Raw genomic sequence first — 20,639 nt, 5'->3', positions numbered from 1 at the left:
TTTGATGATAAGTTTTGATGAATTTGGCGCCCCTTAAATTGGGCGCCTGCGTGCGGGGCATTCGCTGCATACCCGCCAGGAACGGCACTGGTGGTCGTCCACACATTGCTTTATAAAAAATAAAGGATTAAAATTGTGCTAAGGAAAAACAATGTTCGGTTTTGACTATCCTGTATTGTTACTAGAAATAAATAAAATTTTCTCTTCCATCTAAACCTTTCTCCTATAATACTGGTCTTATTAACAGCTAAAAATTGCATTTCCTTAGGAGGAAAAAACTGTTGCCATAACAAACTTTTTAACTCATTATAAATATGCTGTTTATGTATCTTTAATGTTAGCATTAGCATGACAGCGTTTGGGAAACTTAACGTTACAGACGACTTCGTGTAATATGTTCGCATCGAATTTTCATTGATTGTCGAAATGTTTAGATCTAGGTTTCTTTAAACTTTTGGTGTGGAGATCCCATAATATTTGCGAAAATTTTGTGGTGCTCCATAAGCACGACTCAAATCCATAACACGTGTGTGTGAAACTGACGGTTTTTTTCTCTTGTACTGCAATATACTTTTGCAGTTTTAGATCATTGCTTTGATTTTGGATTTTTATGACCCAGAACAATGTGGGAATTATAAATACGTGACAAACATAAAATTATAATTCAATAAAAAATATATATTCAACTACTAGGTTAAATTCTTTATTGTTAAATTATTTAATATATTGTCTTAACTGTAGGTCGCGACCCACAGTTTAAGAAACTCTGGTTCAGATCATTATCTCTTAATATGCCGTACTCATTATATCGAATTTTTACTGTATTAGTTCTTAAAAATCTGATCATTAGATTAATAATTGATTAAAGATATTTTTTTCTTCTTTTTTCTCACTTTTTTTACGGTCTTTTCCCGTGAATCAATATTTCAATGTCATCGGATTTGTAGAATAATAATCCTTTCTCGAACAATTCAATTGTTTATACTTTGTGCAGGTTTAGAGATTCCTTTGTCGATATATGTATTACATTATTTATTAAGTCATGATCTTATCTATTCATTCTGCAGTATTGAAATACATATATTTATTTATTTATAACCGGCAATAAGCGATTGCATATCATCCAACGTATTAGAGGCCACTTTCCTCTCGTCTAGGATTTTATGTTAAATTTTTGATTTTCGTTCTCTTGATGTTATTTCTTAACAAACTTATATGATAGACTATCATTCGTCTACAGAACAGAATCCATCAAAATCGTTTTCCAGAAGAAGAAAAAAAAATTAAAATTTCAAAATAAGGCCAGCTATATTTTTTTCTATTCTAATTTAATTGGATGACGATTGTATTTTACGTGTCATGTTTCAAAAGATGCCGCCAAGCCGAGTAGACTAAATATTATTCACAGTTTGTTTGTGAAAATTAAATGCGCATTTAAAATTATCTATTCCTCGGTCTACTCCATTTTGACAAGTTGTTGAGAGAACTTTTGTTCTTGTGTAGAACTTTAAAGTGAAACTTATTCACACATTCGTTTCATGAATAACAGATACCCGGAAAAACTCCACTGGGCAGATCGAGACCTGCAGTTTCCACTATGAATCTATGAATATCTTCCACTACGAATTCACCAGCAGCACTCGGAATTCAAACTAGGAATTTTTTAGAACACAAAAATAAAAAAATTATAAATAAATAATAATAATTATTAATATTATACTAATGATAATTAATTTATTCATTTTATAAGTAAAATTAATGTTAATAAAACAACTGTTTTTTTTTNTTTTTTTTTTTTTTTTTTTTTTTTTTTTTTTTTTTTTTTAATTTTGAGAGGACTATGAACAGGATTTGAAATTAATGGACTAATAGCGGACTAAAATTAACGATTCGGGACTAATAAAATTTGATTCGTTCCATTATAAAATAATTATCAGTTTTAGTTTCGCTTTCGTGTTTTAGTCTAGTGTTTTTGTTGGAAAATAGTATTTTTCATCATAACAATGACATGGCGCCTTCTCTATAGTGTAGTTTTTCATTTTAATTGGGTATACTATAGCCTACGTCACAGGTTGTGTTATTCCTACTAAATGTAACCCATGAACGGCATTTTCTGCGAGCCTAACTTCAAGCCACAAATAAACAAACGAAGTGTTTGATCATTTAAATAGCTGCTCGCCAGATTTATTGCATTATAAAGAAAAGTAATTGATATTCGATTTTTGATTAACAATTGATTTATGTGGATAGTGGCATAGAATTTAGCATTGCGTCATGGTAAATGTTATTCCTACTAAGTGGAAGTAGTTGTGTTTTTTTTTATATTATACCCAATTCACTTAATAAGCTTTTTTTTTTTTTTTTTAAAATTTAACAGAAATATGTACAGACCAGTGAAAATGGTACGGACTAAAAATATTATTTTATTATTGGCCCTTGAAACCATTGACTAAATTTTCTTAATTTATACACCTGCTATAATGATATAAAAGACTAGCATCAAACCAATTTTACTTCAATGCAAATATTTGTTTTGTCATTCCCGTCCCTAATTCTCATTAAAAAAAAATTCTTTGAAATAAATAAATTAATTAAAAAGAGTTCTTTGCCGAAATGAGTTCATTTTGTTCCACGTTCGTAAAACTGACTTTAAAAAAATGTGTACAATATGGATGGAGTGAGAGTGAAGCTGAAGTAGTGTCTTATAAGGAAATGTTTACATATCATATGCAAGAAGTCGTCCATCTCATCAGACGTCCCGTTTCTCTTTCTCTAACCCGATAGATTCTCTAAAAATAGATTCTCTTTTGCGCACTTTCGCCTCCCCCTCTCATATGCGTTCATTTTCAAAATACACCTTATTAACTACAACTTCGGGGAAAAATTAATCTTTTATTTTCATAGCGGTTATCACAATATTTAAGCACGGTGCGCTTGCAAAGATGTTTTTTTTTTTTCTTTTTTCTTTTTGCGGAGAAAAGGCTCAGGACTTACCGGTTTTAACCCTTTGACTCAGAATTTTTACTACAGTACTTTTTTTTACTGTTTTGTATTAATTTAGGTCAAAATAAGAGAAAAATATTGCAACACGGCTCACTTTCAAACGATAATTTTTCAAATTTGCAGTTGCAGTCCCTGGCCAAATTATTAGACGCACTTTGAGATTCTACGTAAAATCTTAATTATCAGGTGATACTATACAGCTTTATTGTTTTTACCCAACTGAAACCGGTTTGTAATTATTTATGTTCGTGTATAAATTGGTGAAATTAGACGATATATAATATAAATTCTACGATTGGATAAATTAGATGATATATTATATAAATATAGAATATTTATTATATCAGGTATTATATTAGTATATAATAATAATTAGACCGAATTATTAGACGCACTGTAGTTTTTTAAGAATAACATGTTTTGTACGAGTTTGTATGCAATACTCTTATATTTAAACATACATGTAATGGGTTTTTATAGAGGAGATGTTTTATATACTTCCCATTTGTATTTATTTTTAACGTAATGCGTTATAACGTCAACCAATTAATACACGAACATAAACAAGTGTAAATCGGTTTCAGCCGCGTATGAACACTAAAGCTGTTGAGTATCACCTGATCATTAATATTTTACATAGAATCTTACAGTGCGTTTTATAATTTGGCCAGGGACTGTATTTATACCAATGAGATACAGTTATTCATCATTCATTCTTTAATTTACAAAATCAGTTATTGATAAATTTTTCAACATGAATGAACAGGAAATTTTACTACTTTTTATGAATTTTTTTTATTTTAGTACACATATAATTTCGATAATCTAACATATTTTTAGTACCGTTTTTTATATTTAAAAAGTACCAAAATATATTTTTGCTTGTAATTGGGTATTCAGAAAAAAGGTATATGAAAGAAACATTGATGTCTTATCTGCGTCAAAGGATTAGTAACTTGACAAAATAAAGCAATTTTGTGTATTTAAATAATACTAAAGTAAAATCTCTCCGAAACATCTCTGTTTTATGTAATTTAGGTTTTCTAACTGAAGTGTTTAATTAATTGCGCAGAAAACAGGAAAATTACAATATTAGTTTCTTTATATATTTAAATATCAAATATATTTAACGAGCAAAAATCTTAATATCCACAGTACAATTCAAGATATTAGCAAAGAGAGCAATGGAATATTTTACTCCAAATCTATTTCCCATCAAAACCACAATCACTTCTCCTCATGTTGTCATAAGAGGAAATATAAATCATTATTAGCATGACCCTAGTATAAGGATGAGAGATTCTATATAAGGTTTCGTGTATCAAGGCCAATCNGGAAGTAGTTGTGTTTTTTTTAATATTATACCCAATTCCAACCTGGCGAGTAGCGACTTATAAACAAGACGCTTCGTTTAATGCTTTTACTTGTTGCTAGAAATCAGGTTCGCAGAAAATGCTGTTTACTAGTTAAATTTAGTAGGAATAACACGATCTGTGACGTAGGCTATAGTATACCCAATTGGAGCGTCAGAAAATAAAATATATAAAAGGGACACCAGTGTCCTAACTGCGTCAAAGGAATGAGAGATCATGTGCTGGCAATTGTTTTTCCTTGTCGCCAGCATGAACATTCGTCCCTAGAACCGATAAGTACGAATTTTAATATGTCAGAAAATGTCGATATTTAACAACTTATCGCAATATTTATCCAATTTAACAAATTTATAATATTTTTGCATTGATCAATATTTTCGTTACCTAATTAAAATCTATCAACACTCACAATAATCTCGTGTTCAATAATTATCGTTATGTATAATATTCCCGAGATTTCTTTCCATAAGTTATGGTACCGAAAACTAGTGTATCGATCTTATCGTAATCGATAATTATAACAATGATAGCGTAATATATGATTGTAACAATGATACGGTATTTGGTTATTATAGTTACCAATAATAATCGTGACATCATCGTAATCGATATGATGATGATGATGATAGCGATATTGTTGTATTCTATACACCTATGTGTATCATCGGTATCTGATAACCTGTGTTAACCAGAATCTGGCGATGTTCCCACATGTTGGTGAACTCGCCATGACTTAGCTTTATGGCTTCTTTGACGAATGACTTATGACCAAAAATTCTCAGTCATTTACTCCAGTAATACTTCAGATGTTTTAAAGCAAAATAATTATCATGACGTCATCACGACGCGTTTCTTGGAGTTTCTCCCGTCCCAACTACCAACAGCGCTCTCTAGTGACACTTAACGGAAACGGCTAGTTGATTCAGTAGATAACGGTATATTATGTAGTATCTCTATCGTATTTTTGTTTATTTCTGGATGGTCATATTTGTAGCATAAATGAATGAATAACAATTCTTTGCGATTTATTGTTTTAAAGTTGAGTTTTTATGCTTTATTTCATTCAAAATGGTTGAATCAAGATTGGGCTGAGTGCATATAAATTCGGTTAGTGATTCGAAATTGTTTCATATTGTGCATAGTCAACTCTAAATCTAAGAGCAAGAAAAATTGTGAGAAATTAAAATATTTAATATAAATCGTAATTTATTATCGCGCATCGAATTAGTTGAAATATAATTCTTACTCGTCTACTTCTTTTATTTTACTTAAATTTATTATTTGTTTATATATTTTATTGTAACCCGAATATACTTTAGTTTTGTGAACCTGGCAACTTTAATGCTTCGACAATCAATCAGGATCGAGATACCCACACTACGTCAGTTGCAGGCATCGAATTAAAAGTAATAATGTAAAACGGTAAACAATTCATCAATCTAACTGATAGTTCATCACTTTGTCGTAGCGTGGCGTTGAAACCGCGTGGGACAGTTAGTCATTTTGGCACGCATCGATAAAGAAATGCATCGTTCTTTTTATATGCTTACTCTCAGAATTTCTAAGATCAAATAAAAAAAAGAATATGGAATTGTCTGTACCTGTAATTGCCCTTTTTTTTCTTCTTTTTTTTTAAGTGAGAGCAAAATAATTTCGTTTTTAATTAATTTTCAGCCAGGGAGAACTTCAAAATATTAATAAGGTCACAAGTCTATATTCTTTTTAAATAAGTTTATAAATTTTTTTACGATTTTTAATGGGAGAAACTGTTTATTAAACCTATTTACAATTTTGTTACCACTTTTTTTGTTTTATATTTATTTATTTTTCTTCTTTTTGTCAATCATTACTATCACACAGTACGATCTTAAATTCCTTAATTTTATTCTTTATAGTTTTCTTTTATCATTCAGCAACCAATTGAAAAAGAACTTTAATTTTTATTCTATTAAATCGCAATAAACACATTTCACACAAATATGTCATTACCACCTAAACATAACCCTACATTTTAAGAATTGATCAGGCCATAACCTCTCTTTTTTTCACATTCACTCGTCATCAAAAAAATATCGCTCATGTGTTGTACGCTCCGCTTTTACGCAAACCGGAATTGGTTATGATGAAATACAATATTCTGTGACAAAAACACACCCAAGCCATAAAAACAAAAATGGGAGACAAAAACAAAACATGCCATCCTTTTACATTAATTACTTGTCCGGGGTGCTTCTAATAATTATCGTATGGGGGTCCGTGTCAAATTTCAGTGGTCTCCGACCAACTGACCATCGTTAATTTTGAACTCTGCATTTGGATTCTTCATAATTAAAATATGAGCGGTTAGCCGCACTATGAAATATATGATCACATTAGCTTTAGTCAATAGGGATCGGCAGTTGAAGTTCCTAATTTGGCGTTTTTCGCCAAATCTCGGAAACTTTATTCTAAGCGAATCGAAAACTTTTTACACACGACTATAAATTCGTTTATCCTGAGATAATTCCCGGTCAAAGTAATTTTGAATAATTGAATAAATCATTTGTTTATTAAACGGTTAATAGCTTTTAAGAAATAAAATTTAAAAAAAAATGTTTTTTTTTTCAATTTTAAAATCAAAGCTTAACCGTTATTAAATTAAATAGTAAAAAGTAATGAACGATTCAAAGTCGTTCAAATCTGATAAATGATTTTATAATTTTTTCCAAATTTTTTTCGATTTGCTTAAAAAGTTCCTGAGATACGGCAAAAAACATAAAAGGGGAAATTAACACTAAGGGTCTCAATCAGACTGCTTTACTGACTGAAACTATTTGGTCTCTATCTTCAAGATTGCAACTAACTACGTATCTTTCGACGATCAAATATTAAAATATGTTTAAAAAAAGTTATATTTATTCACAGAGAGAGAGAGTATGTTTTGTGTCTGATTTCGCAACTTAATTACAAGTTAGCACTATTTAATTATAGCATATTTTCTGCCAAATTTTTAAACCATTAGCTCAAAAATCGCCACCTAAAATAGAATTCCAGATTTTCACAATGTCAGCTCAGTGCCTTGTGCAACCGTGACTCATCTATCTACCATAAAATAATTCCGTAACTTAATTAATAGTTAACACTAATTAATTGTAGCACATTTTCGGTCAACTTTTTGAACCATTGAGATTGGCATCAATTTGAAGCTCGTTGGCTGTAAAGTCGCCACTTAAGATAGAACCCCAGATCTTCACAACATCATTACCTCTATCTGCAGTATTATTAAATGCATATATTTAGTAAATAATTTTATTACTTAATTAATAGTTAGCAATTATTAATTAGCATAGACTCTTTGAACCATTGATTGATACTCATCAATTTGTAGCTACTTGGCTTTGAAGTTGCCATCTAAGATAGAACCCCAGATCTTCACAATGACAGCCTTAACCACTGTGTCACTAATCTATATTTTATCTTAGTAAAGTAATTAAACTTATTGATTTTAATGTACATTGCAGCTATCCGTCCTTGTCGATGATGAAGCGATGGCCATGGTGAGCAGCCTGGCAGCCATCAAAGATTCCCGGTGGCTCCAGCTGGAAGTATGCCGGGAGTTCCAAAGGAACAAGTGCACTCGATCAGACACCGACTGCAAGTTTGCCCACCCTCCCTCACACGTCGAAGTCCAGAACGGAAGGGTCATCGCCTGCTACGACTCCATTAAAGTAAGTTCTTGATTATTTAAGATTCCATTGCTGCAGGTGTATAATCTTTTCATTTTGTTTACTGTTTTTCCAGTTCATAGCCGAAACGTAAATATTTTCCATCAACTTCGTTTTAAATCTGAACAAATAATGGTTTTTGATTCCTCTTACACGAAAAAACAAGTTGAGTTCGTTACATAACGGAACCGGTGAAACTGCTTTCCTGGCTTTGAATGTCAACAAAGTTTGAGGCAGATGTTTACAAAGAAAATGTAACACTTAAGAGGGTCCATCACTCGTTGTCCATTAACTCCGTTTTTGCCTGATGGAAAACCAGATTGATGACATGTAAAGACATTGAATTATCCAGGTGCAATAAGAATGAAATTTGTTGGAAAAAAGAGTTTTTATAAATTTCAAGGTTATGAGATAATGCTTTAAGCATTCTAATTTTTCAAAACCATTTATTTACTAGGGGGGCTAAGTCCCCTTTTCCCCCTGGACCATCATAAATCACACTGGAACCAACATAAATTATCAAAATTTTTTGATGGGACATCATGAATTTTGACTTGGGTATCCTCGTCGTATGTTTTGTCATCGATAATTATCAATTATGATCGCGATATTGCGTATTTGATATAACTATGTGCATTGTCGGAACCCGGTGACCAGAATCTAGCGTTGTGTCTACATGTTGGTGAACTTGACTTCATTACATTGTGCACTCTGTCTTAATTTCTCTCTTTTTTATTATTTATACTGTTCTGGTGGATTATTGCTATCTTTCGAGCCACGGTGACTGAGAGGATAAAGCCTGCCTCTGCTCTCCTGCCGTAATGCTCGTACCGTAATAATGCTCGCCTGCCGTAGAGCTGACCCAGGCTCGAATTCAACCAATGGTTGATCCGAACGAATTATGTTCTTGCGTCGCACCGACTACAGTGCTGAAATTAACCAGCATCAATGATCATAGGTTAGCATCTCATTGCAATTGATCTAATCGTGGGAAATTTTCGTGTTTTTCCGTTCCATGTAACACAAATGTTCCTTCAAAAAGTCCTCCACCCAGGCTAGTTTGACTCAATTTTTGATCGAGAAGGAATTCCCTTGTCTTCTGTGTTGGGTTCAGAAATTCAGGAATTAATGTATTTAATTTAATATTTTACGTTAATGCTTTAGGCTTATGTTAATAAGCTATAAGACGAGATTCATCCTCTAGTGATGCATGTTGGCACATTACACTACCACAATTTTGATCAGAAAAGCAGATGATAATCATTAGATGTTGCTTTTTTTTCGCTCAACATTTTATCGAAATGCACAAACATTTTTATTCTATAATATAAAAGATTAATTTTATCACATCAAACTCAATTATCAATTTTCTTGATTTTATCCTAATTATTAATTTTTACTACATTTTCATTAACGCGGTTTTTTTGTTGTTGTGAAATGGAATCTTATTATCAAAATTTCGACTTCTTTATAAGTATCTAGAGCACTTAAATCTGTATTGGAGTTCATTGCGTGATGAAAATGAATGCAAGTGCCAATGATTTCCTTAGCGGAACAGACAGAATTTATGACGATATTATCGTAAAGGAGAATTTTCCACCACTCGAATTACAAGTAACTTTCCGATTACATAGAGAAGTCTAATTTTAGCCGAAGCCCCGCTCCTGATGATAATACAAGTTTCAATCATTTTTCTAACTGTTAGTATTTGAATTTATCGAAATTCTGACTAGCTAGAACACTGAAATTCAATGCTTGATGAAAAAAACAAGTTACAACTGTTTTTCAAATGTTGCAAACGAAATCTGACTCAATTTTAATCCTGATCAAAATTTCGACTGCTTTCCGATATAAGCTAACAAAAACAAATGTATAGGTAAGAAAAATAATAAAATAAAAAAAGTTAAAATTTCATTCTTAGTTCATAAAAGTAGTGCATAAATGTCTGTAAACATAGATTTACCTATAATTTTTATTTATTTACTATCATACATTAATAATGAAATAAAATAAAATTTAAAAAAAAATTACGTTTTTCAAGTGGAAATCCTACCGCACCTAGAACGGAAAACATAGGGCGCAATCATTTCACCAATTAACTTTTATCACCACCAAAAATCCTCCGCCTTTCGAAAGTGATGCGCCTCAGCTTTTAAGTGTGTTCGAACTATTTTTTCCCCATGTTGCCCACTTGTGAAACGTAATTTTTAAAATTTTTAGTTCATTATAAGTGAATGAAAGAAAATAGGTAAATAATTACAGACGTGACGGCGAGGGCTGTAAAAGAGTTGTAGGTGAATTTGTTAGTTGCAGATATTTTATGTATTACTTTAAATCTTCCAAAAAGTTTTAGGATTTGAATAAATGGGGGAGGGGGAGAGACATTTTAGGATCTGTCATATAAAATAACACTCGAAATCATCGATCCTCTAAGTCGTCTGCATAATCCAAACTGTAGCCGGGGCGCTTTCTGTTTCAAAACTTGGTGCTGTGGCTATTTCCTTACGGATATCCCCTTAAAGTAAAGGGCGTCGGTGCGTCGCGCCCTGCTGGACCCCGGGCAAAAGATGGCGCCGGGAATTCGCGCACCCAGACCAATCGATCCACTGAAGAAAAGGATATTATCACGCGGACATCATTGGCATATTTAAATGAGTATTTAATTTGATTACCAATGGTTTTCGGATTAGTTTTAAATTTATCACCAAAAAGTCAGTTTTATATTCAAAAAGGAAAAATATTTTCTTATTCCAGTAATTTTTCTTAATTTTATTTTATATAATTGTGAAATGATAGTTTGTATAAGTTTTTAAAATGTTATCGCTCTTCGCTTTCTCTTATTAAAATATGTATGCAACTTTATTCTATCGTTAATTAAAACCATCTGAATTTTATTATTTAGTTTCTTTTAACTTGCAAGTTATATTTAACGTTTGATATGGGACCGACCATAAATCTTAGAGGGGAGGGGTTTTTTAAATTGTGACAAAGGTAAGGGACAAGAAGTGTGACAATACAAATTTCCGTTAAAATTAAATAATTTAAAATCAGCACATTATATATAATCACTTTATTTCATTTTTGTCATCAAAATAAGTACACATCTAACTATTATTGCTGTTATCCTCACTAATGTCATTAAACTCAAAGTTAAGAAACAAAACATGAAATGTAATCTGTAACATGTGTTTTTTTTCTTCTGAATTAGTATGTGTAATTTAGTGTGACATGTGACTAGTAGGTATGCTGAATTGTGACACTTAGTGACAAAAGGGTGGAGGGGGTCAACAATAAAAAAGTGTGATATCATTAATGGAACGGCCCCTATTGAGATATCTAACGGGGGGGGGGATTACCAAATTATGAGGTATGAAATTTTAAAATGGTAACATTCCTTATATACATGGCACATGAGTGCCTCAGTTAGATGAGCGGTCGAAGATTTGGACTCTTTATTAATGTTATTGAGAATATCTTCCGTTATACCTGTGCCTTAATTTTAAATGTATGTATTTATAAAACTATAAAACTGCTTCTGAATATATCTTTCATTTATGCTAAACAGAAAAGTCAATTTATAAATTTTTTGTAATCTGGCTGAAGGTCAGTAATAATTGCAACTTTTGCTTCCTGTTATTAGTCCTGTTTTTCTATTTACATAATTATCGTTCTTTTTATACTTAGCTGTATAAGCGGAAATTAAACTTTAAAATGTTGTTCTTCAGTATTTAATACTAGTATAGTAATACAGTTATTTTTATTTAAAGTACATATTAATTACTTAATTTTATACCTGTATTAAATACTGAAGAGCAACATTTTAAAGTTCTTCAGTATTTAATACTAGTATAATACGGTTATTTTATTTAAATGTTATTAGTATTAACTTTATACCAGTATTAAATACTAAGAACAAATATAAAAACAAAACGTAACGCAATTATTTCTATGAAAATAATTCTAGTATTATTTTTTTTTTATTACACATAGTGTCAGTTCAAATATTACGTTAGCACCTAACGGAAGGGGAGGAGATTTATCATTTGCTTACTTTAGTTGACACGAAAGGTACAAGCGATGTTTGCGTTAGACATTAAAAATAAAATTATTTTCAAAAATTTTTTAATGTGAAAAAAAAAGTTTATAAAAAGTTAAGAAAAAAAATTACTAGTTGAATCAAAATTAATATAAAAATTTAAAAAAAAAAAGTTAAGTTTAAGGTAAGAAGGTGTCGCGTCAATTCGCACTCAATTAGTCGTGGAACTATTTATCGCGCGCAATTCGTCGAGGCGACATCTCGTCGTGGGCGCAATTCGTCGCGTTGACAATTCGTCGTAGGCACAATGCGTTGCGGGCATTATTTCGACGAATTGTGCTCGATGAATTGATGCAGAACCGGGAAAGGAAATCTTGGGAATAAATAGACGCAAGTATAAAATTGAACTTTTTGTGCATAAAATCGTTTTTATCTAATCGTCTTGGGATAGGTCTCATTTCATTCAATTAGAAATAATAAATCTATTGCCTAATTAAAATTATTTAAGTTTCTCCCTCCCCCTGATATCCAATGCACGAAGTCGTCAGACCGTCCAAATTTTTACCATTTTCTCCGAAAAGACTCTTTAACAGTTAGTTGTTGCAGGTGATTTATTTATTGTAGTAGATTTCCGGCATGACCAAGTCAACTTTATTTAAATTTTTCTGACGAATTTCCTTTACTGTATAATCGAATCTTTTGCTTTGAAAAACACAACATTACACTTTTGCTTTGAAAATCAACACACACATTAAACATGGTGCGTAGCGTTTTTAAAAAGTTCTTAAAAGTGCTTATTTTTGATTTTCGTTTTTTAAAAGTCCTTAAAGGTGCTTTTTTCACTGGATATTTTTAAAATGTGCCTATTTTCCCTTTTCAGAAATGAGATTTTTTTTCTTTACCATGTCGATTTTCGCCAACGATAATGCAAAGGTGTGCTTTTCTCTTTGTTCTATCCAATAATTTCATAATTTATTCAACCACAATCCATTTTGGCATAACCTCGGTCTACAGCGTATGAAAGCGCCATTCATTTTACATGTTTGAGGAAATGTGCATGTTTGATGAGTCCTCTTCCAAGCCATCTTCAAATTTCTTTTCTAAGGACATTATTCTAGGCTCCCACGCTAACTTCGATGAAGCAGTGAAGTGTCCGCTTCGCGGACAGGTACTGCGTAAATAACTTCAGTTCAAGTTCAAGTGTCCCGCAGTGGACTGATCGTTAAGACACGGTTCCCAGCAGATCACCGAAGTCAAGCATCATTGGCTACGGTCGGTGTGCGGGTGGGTGACCACTTGGATCAGCCTGCGTAGGGGACCGAGGGTGTGCGGCATGGGTCCTCGTTAAACTGTTCTACCGTAAAGTGCTCGACTTCGCGCGCAGGTCGTCTGTCTACCGAAGCGGGGGAGCCATCCCCTCCGCAGAGGATCAAAATTGTGATGGAATGTCTTCGGATCATCCTCAGGGATGTTTCCCAGACCGTCACCAATAGCCCATTGTGCAGCTCTAGTGCAACGTAAATGAACAACATCAAGTTCAAGTTGATGAGTCCGCATGTGCGTCTACTGAGCTGGGTTCGCTGAGATTCTTGCACTCTCGTGTGCTACTCTGCTGCATATTACAATATACACAATTTCGGTCTTCATTTTCCACCCTCTGATATCGAACCGAGAAACCTCTTGATCATTTTATAACGGCTAATATAATCAGGATTAGAGTTCTTTGTCAGAAACTAGTTATTTTATCATGATCATGTAAAATTTGAAAATTATTTTGCATTTTTGTTAATCTGTATAGCACTTAAAAATAGTTTTTGAGTGCTTTAAAAGTACTTAAAAGGTGTTTATTTTTTGTTGAAAAATTTGGCTACGAACCCTGTTAAATACAAAAAAAAAAAAAAAAAAAAAAAAAAAANAAAAATAAAAAAAAAAAAAAAAAAAAAAAAAGTTTTTTAAAGCAAAAGACGAAAACATTAAATAAAGATATTTTAATGGGAAATATAAGTTAAATATTTGATATGATCGTGACAGCGAAATGATTAGTGGGTGAAGTGGCCATGACTGAAATAAGCTGTCTGCAAAGTGATCGATAGGCAAATTGAGCTGTTGGTGAAGTGATTGTCTGCTGTCCTTTTCACCCCCCCCCTTCTTCTTTTTTTTAGTCTCGTAGTGGACTGATCGTAAAGACACGGTTCCCAGCAAAACTTCGTAGTCAAGTTTCACTGGCTGCGGTCAGTAAGCGGATGGGTTACCACTTTGATCAGCCTACGTAGGGACCGAGAGTGCGCGATATTGGTCGTTGTTAAACTGTTCTACCGTAAATTGCTCGGCATAGCGCCTAGATCGTCGGATTTTCAATCCCCTCTGCATAAGATCAAAATTGTAATGGCTTGTCTTCAGATCATCCTCAGGGATGTTTCCTGACCATCGCCAAAAACCCATTGTGCAACGTAAATAAGGACACGGTTCCCAGCAGATCACCGAAGTCAAGCATCACTGGCTACGGTCAGTGTGCGGGTGGGTGACCACTTGGATCAATCTGCGTAGGGACCGAGGGTGTGCGGTATTGGTCCTCGTTGAACTGTGCTACCGTAAAGTGCTTGAATTCGCGCGCAGGTCGTCGGGCTACCGAAGCAGGGGTGCCATCAACGCCGCAGAAGATCAAAATTGTGATGTCATGGCTTCGGATCATCCTTTGTCGCCAATAGCCCTTTGTGCAGCTCTAGTGCGACGTAAATTAACAACAACAGCAACGTAAATAAAGTATTTTGGTTACACTATGCAAGCTATAAGCTAATCTTTTTTGTAAACTATTTTAAGCCTTTTAGACCTTTCTGGGATACAAAGGATGAAAAGTTAAATTGTAAATATGAATCATAAACTTTTTATGAATCCCTTAATTGCTCGTATTTTGCCTTTTATCTGTATTTTGATATCTGAAAGTAAAATAACTTTTTATGATACATATATGCAACCTTGTGTGCTCATTGGTAACTTTCAACAGGAAGTAAATTTTAGGATTTATACTATTTTTTAAAACTTTTTTATGGCTCTAGGCCTTGGTTGGTCCATCCTTGGTTTTGTTTAGTTTTGCTGAAATCCTATTTCTGGTTTCAATGATATACTTTGCGATCTTCAATGACGTCACCTTCGGGTTATCAAAACTATTGTTTACCTTTATGTTATTGGTTCTTTGTTCATTTGTAAATAGACAAAATTCTTACAGGTCGTAAGCCTAAAAAAATTTAACAAAACTAGTACCACAGCATAAATAAAATGTAAGGTTAGCTAAGTGTTGAATGTTCGCCAGCGTGTGATGGCAGATTCTTAATTTTTAAAATAGAATTTACCCCCTCCCCCAATTTCTTGGTGTTCGGAATATCTGAATTTGTGACAAAATCCCCACTCGCAATCATATTTTATTGAAATATAAAATGTTGTATTATGTTCTTTAAAAAGAAAAAAAATATTTGCTCAGCTATTTTATTGCTTCAACACTTTCTTTACTCTGTTTTTTAAATTTAAAATAAATAAATATAAAGATGCAGAGTATAACAGTTTTGGTTATACCAATAATTTCAATTAATGTTATTATAATGCTTTTTTAAATTTATTGTTGTGTTTTTGTCCGAGAAAATAGTAACTTTGTTAAGTCGTGAAAAATCCTTGGGATGAGTCAAGAAAAGACATGAATTTGAAAATCTAAAATGTAGCAGATACCCTGCATTAGGAAAATATGTGATAAAAATATTGTTATCTAGGTAGTTTAATTCTGATTTCTGAATAAATAATTTATTCTTTTTGTCCTTAGGGAAGGTGTAATCGGGAGAAGCCTCCTTGCAAGTACTTTCATCCTCCTCAACATTTGAAAGATCAGCTCTTGATTAACGGCAGAAATCACCTCGCTTTAAAGAATGCCTTGCTGCAGCAGATACCCCTCCAGCCTCTCTTAACAGGCCAACTGCCCACTGCAGTGGTAAGTGGTCTTCTCTACAGCCAACTGGCCCAACAGCAGCAGCAGCATTTACAGCAACAGCAACAATGTGCTGCTGCTTTGAACTTAATGAACTCAAATGCTCTGAAGGTGAGTATTTTATATAGAGCAGCCAATCGGAGGAAAAGTCAGTTCTTGTGTGATTTACCATAAACCAAAAAAAAGGTGGCTGCTTGTTTGAGTTGAATCGGATATATTGCCCCAAATGTAAGCTAGTCAACTTGGTAAGATATTTAAGTAGTACTATAAAATAAGTTTTGCGGTAATCCTTGGTAAAGCTTAATGGTCATGTGATATTTGTTTACTTGTAGACGGAAAAACCTATAAGTGGCTGCATATTTATAGACAGTGTACCAATGGTATTTAAATTCTTTGAATCAACAAGTGTTATTATTAATTATTTGATTATTTTCTGACATTATAGAACAGTCAAATTTTTTGATAGTCATTTTTTTCCTGCTATACATTTTTCTAATTTGTAATCCCTTATGATTAGAAAATTTTTTATGTTTAGAAATAAAGTCTTTTACGTTTTCATGTGCAATTAACTGACAAGAAGCTTCTATCGATTCAGATGCTTCAAAAACTATTATTCATATATTCAAGAAATCTGGTGTGTGTTGTAAATATGTCATGAGATTTTTTTTTTGTGAGCAAAACACAATATTATAAAATAATAGATTGTTTGTTTCTAAACACAGGAGAACTAGGCGCTCTTGTAAACCTTACTCAAAGTTAAAAAAGTTTACTGTAAATTCTTTGACAATACTACTAATTTAATTTGGCACAATCTGTATTAGAATGCTATAAATTCTGTCTTATGTAGAAATGACAAAGTTAGACATGCAATTGCATTTTTGTATTTGTAAGGAAGGAGGTGTATTAATTAAAATTTCTTTAAAGTTTAAAGAAAGCATTTCATTTTGACCATGTATTGTGGATTTAAAGGTTTTTTATGCCAAATATAAATATCCATATGACTTACTTCATTGCATTCTAACTAAGAATTATTTACATCATTATAGTTAAAAAAAATTCGGTGAAATGTTGTTTTCATTCCCATTAAAACTTCAAAACGATTTTTTACTTTTACAACATTTAAATCAATGTGATTGTCATTTCTTAAATTCAAAATATCAGTACCATTAGATTCAATTTTATAACCCCTATCAATTAATTTAGATACTGAAATTAATTGTTTTGTAAATATGGTACATATGTAACATCATATAGTTAGATTTTTTATGCAATTATAAACTGTTATAGTAGCTTTTACAATACCAATACCTTTAGAAATTAAATTTGCCTTCTTACCTGCTAAATGTATTTTTTCATTAACATTATTTATGTTTCTAAAAAAATTTTAAGTCTTCTGTCATGTGTTAAGTAGCACCGGAAACCAGGATGAAAACTGTTTGGTTTTTACCTGTAGCTCTAGAATTTACATGATGTTGTTCAGCGGTAAGTGCAAGTGCGAAATTTTCACTAGAGTGTTAATGAAAGTTGAATATACGCTACAGCGTTATCATTATTCAGTGCCCATTGTTCTCGTAATTTTGCGTCAACAAGAGCTTCGATAAGCACATTGGCTATTTTCTTAATAGTTAACAAATCTTTAATTTTTATATGCCACTGATGGAAGTTTTCACTGTTAAGCAGTTGAATGCGTGGCTGGTCTCTATTCATAATGGACTCTAAACAATGTAGATCACAGCAAAACTTAGTGAAACTTTTTCTGCTTTATAATTTTCAAAGCCACAGCTATGCTGCCAACTGTGTTTTGTGGAAATCGAGATTAAGACAGAAAGTAAAGGTTTATTGACATTAAACGGAAAATTCCTGCATAATCATAACCTTTCAAAATTTCTTTTCAAAAAGTTCACTATTATTTCTCGATCATATTTTTTTAATTTGAAAATTGTATTCACTCTTTTTGTGAAGTGTTGTAAGATATGATTTATTTTAGAATTAAAACACGTGATATTATTCACATTTTTTTTTAAAATTTTAGTTTCGCTCAATCTCTGGACGTATGTTATTTAGTGTAAATGGCTTTTCCTAACCAGTGTAAAGCTATGCGTTTTATAACCAGTATATACTTAGAGCTGAAATTTGAAAATTTTAAAGGAAGTAGATAGAAGAGTAACACAAATTGGTAAATTATACAAAATCCCAAGAGGAGCTTAGTTTACAATATTCAAAAATTGTGATACAATTTTAATTTTTAATTAAAGGCAGAAGAACAAAATGTGCTAACTTAATGACATTTTTGTGTAACATAATTTCAAAATCTAGAAAAAACACAGAATGAATATCTAAAGTTAATGGGCAATATTAAACGATATAATTTGAAAATATTTAAATGTATTTTTACCCTTTAATGCACTATATTAAATAATACTTTTGACAAAAAAAAAACTGTGTATTAGTCAGTTTCATAATTCATTTAAAGTGCTGCATGTTTTATGCAAAAACGAACCCTATATTTATGAAATAAATGTAAATATTTACAATAATTTTATGTAGTTACAATATAGGAACCTCATGCTATAACGCTTGCGTTTGGACCACAGGGCTGGTTATAATGAGTGTCAACTGCATTATTAAATATTTTTTGACATTTTTTAATTGGAAATATTGTCTTTTGTCCAAAAGTTAATCGGAGCATGTTTGGAATTAGTAGATTCAATGCAAAGTTTATAAGGAAAAAATTTAATTCACAAGCAAAATGTCTTCTAAATGAAAAATATCATTCAAAATTCATTAAAGAAATGATTTGGAAAGAAAGAAAAAAAAAGAGTTCAAAATAAAATGTCTTAAACTATGAATATATAGAAAGAAAAAATAGACAAAAATACTTTAAAAAAAAGGGGGGGAATGCATATATCATTAACACCCGATACCTGATAATCAAAAAAATTAATTTAATGTATGCTAGGTGTTATTAACCATCGAATTTGAAGAATAATTATTAGACACATATCGTTCTACAAACATTAGTTATTAGGTAAGTTACTTTTAGTCTGTCTATCTAAAGAACTCATCATACTAGTCATCTGGGGGTCTGGTTCATCACTATGGTTACAAGATAGAACTATTTTAGGGGTGGACAAGTGTTGATAGGGGCAATGAGAAAGGTATCAAAGAGCTTCTCTTTCTAAAATGTGTTCTTTCTTGTTTCCATAGCAACAGACAACTCCAGACTCTGTGGAATTCTTTAGATAGACTATATGCTTCCTTTTTAAGTCAGTATGTGTTTCTTCTTTTTTGCACTTTCCCCTTCTGTTTAGCTTCCTGATCATACCGTTTCATAAACTTTTATTTTGGTGAAATTTAATTATTGTTTTTCCTCCTGAATATTGCATGATTTTTTTTTTATAAATATTATTTTTTTTAATTTTTGGTTAACCCAAGTAGTTTTCCTCCCTCCCCCACACTTTTCACCCATTTGTAGATTTGATTAATCTTACTCACCAAGAACTGACTTTGACTCTGAAAGTAGTATTGTTCTGCTTGTTTATAGTTCAATATTGTTCTGCTTGTTATATATTATAGTTCTGCTTGATATTTTAATAAAAATAATAACCCAACATATAATTTTGTATACACAAATTTTTTTGTATATGTTCACAATATTGTTATATTTATCCCTACTTTTACAAATAAAACATCTATTTATGTGAATAGATTTCTACTAAAGAATTAGATACAAAATAATATTTAAAAAATTAAAAATGTGCAGAAATTCGTCCTTTGCTTGAAAGTAATGGTAAAACAATGTTTCTATTGATATTTAATTTTCAACACTATTTATAGAAGGTTGCATTGAATCAGTTTGTTTAAAATTCCAACTAGCTTTTTTTTATTTTTTTTTAATCCTTCTTTTTTATTTAGAAAACAGAACTGGTTCATTCAAAAGAAGAAGAAAAAAAATTTTAAATTTATAGTTTTACCACTTTGTGCACTTTTCTTTCTTATTTGTTGTTGATCTCCACAAGAAGGTAAACTACTAACGGAAAATATTCACCGTCACTATATATATATTTATATATCAAGTGTTGGAAACATAGAATATATTTGTTTATCTTAATATCACCAATTTTAAATGTGTGTCCCACTGTTTAAATCTATTCTTAATTTCGAAGAACAGTGTTCGTATTTTGGCCAAAATATTCAAATTTTAGCTAAAACCTAGAGTAACACATGAAAAACTAAAAAAATTTCATGCAATGGGGCAAACTCAGAAGGATAAAATTTCTAGGTAAGCCACAATGTATGTTTGTGTACACACACACACACACACACACACACATATATATGAACATATGAACTGGTCTGGGGCACAAAATTCGATGCTCGAATTATTTCCAATTTTTCTTTTGTACAAAACTATTTCTGTACATTAATATAGCAAAAACATGCCGTTTTTTAACTTCAATAAAAAAGACACATTTTTAGACAGTAGCTAGCTTATTTCGGGAATCTATTTTTTAGTTTTAAAATATTATTTTTGGATACGTTACACTAAG

At 31.7% G+C, this 20,639-nt stretch overlaps 1 protein-coding gene across 6 annotated transcripts in view; it reads left to right on the top strand.

Annotated features, from left to right (window-relative positions):
* Window positions 1-20,639, top strand: part of LOC107441814 (splicing regulator muscleblind) — a 107,172-nt gene that overhangs the window by 39,924 nt on the left and 46,609 nt on the right. For 2 of the 6 annotated variants that reach the window (XM_016055188.3, XM_016055191.4), the window contains exons 2-3: window positions 7,877-8,083; window positions 15,928-16,200. In XM_016055188.3, the coding sequence (XP_015910674.1) occupies window positions 7,904-8,083; window positions 15,928-16,200 (453 nt within the window). In that variant the 5' untranslated portion in view covers window positions 7,877-7,903. Of the gene's footprint in view, window positions 1-7,876; window positions 8,084-14,957; window positions 15,124-15,927; window positions 16,201-20,639 lie in introns of those variants that run through there. The other 4 variants (XM_043051597.2, XM_016055192.4, XM_016055190.3 and 1 more) reach the window with 3 other exon arrangements.

The sequence above is a fragment of the Parasteatoda tepidariorum genome, chromosome 2, assembly GCF_043381705.1.
Source record: "Parasteatoda tepidariorum isolate YZ-2023 chromosome 2, CAS_Ptep_4.0, whole genome shotgun sequence".
Classification (NCBI taxonomy): Eukaryota; Metazoa; Arthropoda; class Arachnida; order Araneae; family Theridiidae; genus Parasteatoda; species Parasteatoda tepidariorum.
This window is presented reverse-complemented; position numbering and strand designations above follow the sequence as displayed.